We start from the raw sequence: 6,000 nt of genomic DNA on the forward strand, positions 1-6,000 counted from the left end.
CTTCACGTATCGACTGTAGAAGGCACACTGTGTCACGAAGTGGAATTGAGGCCTTCACAAGTTCAAGCCACAGCGCGAGGCGCTTTAAAGGGTGTCAGAAGTGTGACGCGACTGACCGCAGTGCTCACAGCGGTATTTTTGGTGTTGGCGGCCATTTTGTGCCATTTGCGTCCCAGTCGCCCTAATGTTCTTCAGTAATACCGTAGGGCTAGAGCAGCTGCTCTTATTCAGATGTATTGCCATACTGTCATGTAACAGCCACGCAAAATACGTAAGCAGACGTATTCCCCAGTCACTCTGGATAAGGGCATCTGCTAAATGACTCCAATATAAAATAAATAATTCAACTATTGTATGCGCAAAATAAAAATGGAAAGTATTTTATACTGATACAATTGCTCAGAGAAAAAACTTTATTTTCAAAACGGTAGGGGTCATATTTATTTAACACAGTTGTTATTGCTCATTTTTATTTTACATTTACATTGGAGTCATTTAGCAGACTCTCTTACCCAGCACAACTAACAGTAATGAGTGCATACATTTTCATATTGGTCCCCTGTGGGAATCAAACCCTACTGCACCAACGGAGCCACACTTAATCAAGTGTGTCAATAATTACAGACCCCACTGTACATCCAAACAACACGAGGAGCTCGATCAAAACAGTTTACTAGGTCAAAAGTGGCTAAGACGTGTTTGACTGTAGAGGTCCTGACATCTCCCTCAATTCCCTCTGCGACTCTGTCCAACGTCTTGTTTGTGCAGTACTGATTAGTGTTTCACAGCTGCGCGCCAATATTACTTTTTAAACCATTGGATTCAATTGCATTAAAAACATTACAATCCAGGTGACTGGGGATTCCTCCCAAATGGCATCCTACACCCTCTATCGTGCACTACTTTAGAGCCCATAGGGCTCTGGTCGAAAGAAAGAGAATGGGGTGTAATTTGGGACTCAGGCTGGGATGTAGAGCATGTCATGTGATGTTAGCATGGAAACAGGAGGGGGAGAATAGGGGTAGAAATAGCGGTATCAGGTGCAAAATGTTCTCTTTCCCCCCCGTTCTCTCGTTTAGCAGACCAGGCGATGGAGGTGGAGGGATATATAATGAAGCCCAGTTTCACATGTACAGTATTTCTGACCTTTGTGTGTTCCGTATGCTACAGTTGCAGCCACCTACGCCTCCCATTTTAAAACCTCTCTTTCTGTCTCTCTCTCTCTCTCTTTCTATCCCTCTCTCGCAGTGCGGCAAAGGGGCGGAGAACTTCGACAAGTTCTTCACGCGCACCCAGCCCCAGCTCACGCCCCCCGACCAGCTGGTCATCGCCAACATCGACCAAGCCGACTTCTCAGGCTTCTCCTTCATCAACCCCCAGTTTGTGCACCCCTCCCTGGTCTCCCTGCACACCGTATGAGGGGGAGGGGGCCACGGACCCCCTTCCTACCTCTGCTCCCTACCTAGCACTAACCCTCCACCAACTGCAGCCTCTTCAAGCCAAACTCCCAATCACCAAAACTGGTCCAACTCTACAACAACAACACAGACCCTGATATCAATCGCCATTTTGAGTTCCTCTATCAATGTATTAATGATGTGTCCTCTAGGAATTGGACTTGGGGCTCTGAGTGAGAGGAGTTGGTGAGTGGAAGTGCTGTGTGTTAATTGGTGAGGGGGAGGGTGAAGGTTTGAGGAAGGAGATGTATGTAGGGTTGATATACTTTCCCACCCACCTGTTGTGTTTGTTTTCGGACGGGCAATTGTTTGAAATGAATCATGATAGATGTTGAAATGAATCATGACAGATATTGAGATGAATCATGACAGATATTGAAATGAATCATGACAGATATTGAAATGAATCATGACAGATATTGAAATGAATCATGATAGATATTGAGATGAATCATGACAGATATTGAAATGAATCATGACAGATATTGAAATGAATCATGACAGATATTGAAATGAATCATGACAGATATTGAAACGAATCATGACATATATTGAGATGACTGTCCTGTTGTTTTGAATGTGTGGGGACAAAACCCATGAAACTATGCCAGTTTTTTTTTCTGATTCTAGAGCGAAGGGTTAACTTCTTGTTAAACCCTGTACTGGCTATACTAGTCTCCATTGAAACCCAAGGCCACTACAAACATAATCTCTTGTTTTGAGCTATTGGGTCAGAGCCAAATATGAGGTCAGTACAGGGAGACTATGTTTACAGTTTTACCTTGTGTTGGTGAGATTTTATTTCAATATGTGTCATTACAGGTGCCCCTATGTTTCAATATACATCAAATAATACACACCCAGTACGAATATCATGACACACTAACAATAACACGCACATACAGATGTAGGATCTTAATTTGATCACCCCATTGCAGGAAAACTTTCCTGCATTGCAAACTAAAATGTGTAATGTGTTTGAGGTTTAAAAAGGCTTCTGAAGTTTGTAATTTCCACTTAGACATTTCAGACTTGTTTCTTTTCCCTTACGAAAAATGTATCAACCCCTAAAAAAAAAAAAGGCTATTAATTATAATCCACATAATAACTCACATTTCCTGTAGCCACACGGATTATTTTCCTGCTGTAGCAAACTGGCTCAAATTAAGACCATACATCTGTACACACGTGTTACATTAACACAGGGATATATTGAACCTTGAACTCCAGGTTGTATGGTTATCTTGTCATTAGGTTTACAACTGTGAGTGGACATTGAGGCAGAACGCAGTAGAAGTTGTGGTTAGATGAAGTAGGCAGTGCAACAGTCCCATCTTCTTTCAACACCTACACAAAAATCACAGGTTAACAGAAGTATAAAGGTGGTCGTTCCAAAAGCAAATGGTGATCAGGTAGCACTACTTTGTGACAGCCTTTTTACTATCCTCCTGTCCCGACTTTGTTGTCACTCTGCCCACTTATCAAAAAGGCCCTCAATGGCCATGATTCTCTTTAACCTGAAGAAGTCCTTCAATGTTAAGTTCCCGAGGGAAATTTATTGAGGATTTAGGAAGTAAATTACCTAAAACTCTTTTTTTTTTTTTGAGAGATAGCGACTAAATTTAAATTGATGTTGAGTTATTGTTTGTTTACTCAATGAACCGTGCAATATTATATTGCATGCTTATACCCTTCTACATGGCTATAACGCCATTCTAACCATGTTGACTAGAGTATCACGTTATTAAAACGTTTAGTTCCCTTTTCTGCTTTTATGTGATGTCATGCACCCCCCCCCCCCCCCCCAATTAGTTCTAATTAATATTTTAGTGTAACACATACTAGTGTATTAACTATTTTGTAAATATTAATGAGCTATTTAAAAAAAATTAAAAAGTATAGTATCTCGCAGATTTTATACCAACAACTGAATGTGATTTTATTATGTTAGATAGGTTAACATATTTCTATGTAAAAAATAAAGTACCCCAAAATATCAACTTTAACAATTAGGTGACAAAGTCTTTTAATCGAGTCGGTCGGGATTAGCAAAACCGAGAGAAATATCTGGACGACTTTTTGCCGTTATTATCAAACGTTTTCCGTTTGCTCTCGTCTCCGTCGCACATATCCGATGTCCTTGAATGCGATCGATGAGTGAGTTGACTGAATGTGTGCCTGGCTCTTGTATCTGCATGTTGTTGGCGAGGATTTACAAATCAATTTTAAAAATTATATAAAGGCTGCATGATACTCAGTACCAGTAACCAGGCCCCTGGTTGGATAGCAAGGAGTCTCCGCCCAAACACCAGATCCAAGATCAGCTGAACTTACCCTAATCCTAGCCATTCACAATTAGGAAGCTATGGTCAAATCTGACTACAGATATGCGGTTAGGGGAACTCCTAAACACGTCTCTGTACTAGACCAGATGGGACAACTTGCTCTCTAGTGTCTCAATGAAGGGGTTTTGTTTCTTCTTATCGTTAGTATTGTTTGTTCGTATAAAAAAAAAATACAATTTACATTATTTGTATTGTCGTCGTTTTTTTGTTTGGTTATAGATTCTGCTCAAGTAATACAGGAATGTTTTGCGGAATTATCATCATAGCAATTCATATCTTAACATCTAACTGTTGCTAGATTTATACAATTCTCTCGACTTTTGCTCCTCTAAACCTTTTCCTAACCTCGTAACTGTGCCAAACCTGAAACAGCCAGAACCCGACAATAGCAGCGTTGCACTAGCTGTAGTCATACCAATGACCCGTCAATACCGAAATCTTATCAATACCGATGTGTTGTCAATACACATGTTTTTTTCAATGCCGATGACTTGTCAATACAGATGTCTCTCCCTGGTAGACTCTTAGTGGTTAGTCCAAGAGAGCGTGCCAACACCACATTTCACAACGTCTTTCCGACCCATGTGCTTCTCGCTAAAAATATGTAGCTAAGGGATTGCTAATTCAAATAATGTCGACGTGGTTCTGATGCCAGACAATCCGGCAGTCGTTTCTTGTAGGTTTTTTTTTATTTTTTATGTCACGTTAGCAGCCTACACCTCTGTGGGAGTTTACCTTTATGCTCTATAGCCGGACAGCAGTATGACCCTTCTGCGATTCCATGCCTGCTTACCCCTTACCTTAACTCCCTGTGCCTATCAGTCAGTGTGTGTGTTTACATGTGCGTGTGAGAGAGGGAAGGAAGGAAACCATAAATGAGTGGTTGTTGAGTGAATAAATGAGTGAGTGTGTGGATGAGTGAATAATTGATCGGTGAACAACCCCGTTCCTCATCCTATTGGTCTGTTAAACCCTTGGTCTGTTACCCCTGTCTGGGTAGCTCATCTCCTCTGTCCATCCTTCCATTCCTCCCCCCTTCCTCAGTGCCTGGGCAATCGATCCATTCCCTTACTGACAAAGCCCTCATCCCTTCTCCTTCACGATCCAATCAGTTCATGAAAGCAGTTTCGTCCGAGAAACTCGCCTCTACAGGCTGACACCTACCTGCCCTTCTTGCCCCTTCCAACCCTCCCAAAACGTACTGGGGAAAGAATTGGCCAAATGTGTTCTTTTTCACCTTCGTTTACATCCTGCTTTGTATTTTCCTTTGCCTTAGCTCCTATGTTGTGTGTCCCAAATGGCACCCTATTCCCTATATATTGCACTACTTTTGTCCATAGGCCCTGGTCAAAAGTAGTGCACTATATAGGGAATAGGATGCCATCTGAGAACCAGCCAGCCTCTTCCCCCATTCTCTGTTGATTCATGTCCAAACCAAGCGCTTCTTCTGTCCCTGTACATAATGATTTAGATATCTACATAGACTTGTAAAAGAAAGAATATATTGTATTTTGCAAATGGTTTATGTTCATTCTCCCCAAAAACCCTTTGAAAGCGAGTCTGAGCTACTTACCTTGTAATCAATAGTGTAATTTGTACCTACTGTATGATAATGCAAATAAAAAATAAAAAATGGCTATTCGGAAGCTGTCTTTTTTTACTTAAACATGAACTCAACTCATCAAAATCCACCATTATAAAAAGCCATTCCTGGCAATGACCATGGCTCTATTTAAAGGTATTGGGGAACACTTTACGGTCCATAATAAACCATTTATAAGGCATTTACAAAAAGTTTGCTCGCCATTTACTAATCATTACTCCCACATTGAAATTACACTGGTCACTCCAAACATTTTGAAAGTGTTTCTAAAGTACAAATGGCGCTCACTTTAAATTGCAAAAACAGCACTAATGATTCATATGGTGAACACACAGTTTATAAATGCCTTGTAAAAAGTTTATAACAGACTCTTAAAAAAAGGTGACGTTGCTGTCAACTCACATTCATCAAGTGTTCTGATTGCACTCAAAATGGGACTGGTTTTTCTAGTCTGATTTTAAGAGATGCATCTCCTGCAGAGCCCCAATATCGCTGTCACGGTTTCCTCTCTACTGCTGACATGGACAGGAAGTTTGCAGTTGATATAAACCATTGGGAAATTTGATTTGAGCAAATAAAGTATGAAAAGGCACAG

General features: G+C 40.9%; 1 protein-coding gene across 1 annotated transcript in view; it reads left to right on the top strand.

Annotated features, from left to right (window-relative positions):
* LOC139424681 (protein kinase C alpha type-like) overlaps nucleotides 1-5,437 on the top strand; it is a 214,009-nt gene extending 208,572 nt beyond the window's left edge. Inside the window, exon 17 of the mRNA XM_071176753.1 lies at nucleotides 1,249-5,437. Coding sequence (XP_071032854.1) covers nucleotides 1,249-1,419 — 171 coding nt within the window. The 3' untranslated portion in view covers nucleotides 1,420-5,437. The remainder of the gene's footprint in view (nucleotides 1-1,248) is intronic.
* The last annotated feature ends 563 nt before the right edge of the window (nucleotides 5,438-6,000 follow it).

This window comes from Oncorhynchus clarkii, chromosome 13 (genome assembly GCF_045791955.1).
Source record: "Oncorhynchus clarkii lewisi isolate Uvic-CL-2024 chromosome 13, UVic_Ocla_1.0, whole genome shotgun sequence".
Taxonomy (NCBI): Eukaryota; Metazoa; Chordata; class Actinopteri; order Salmoniformes; family Salmonidae; genus Oncorhynchus; species Oncorhynchus clarkii.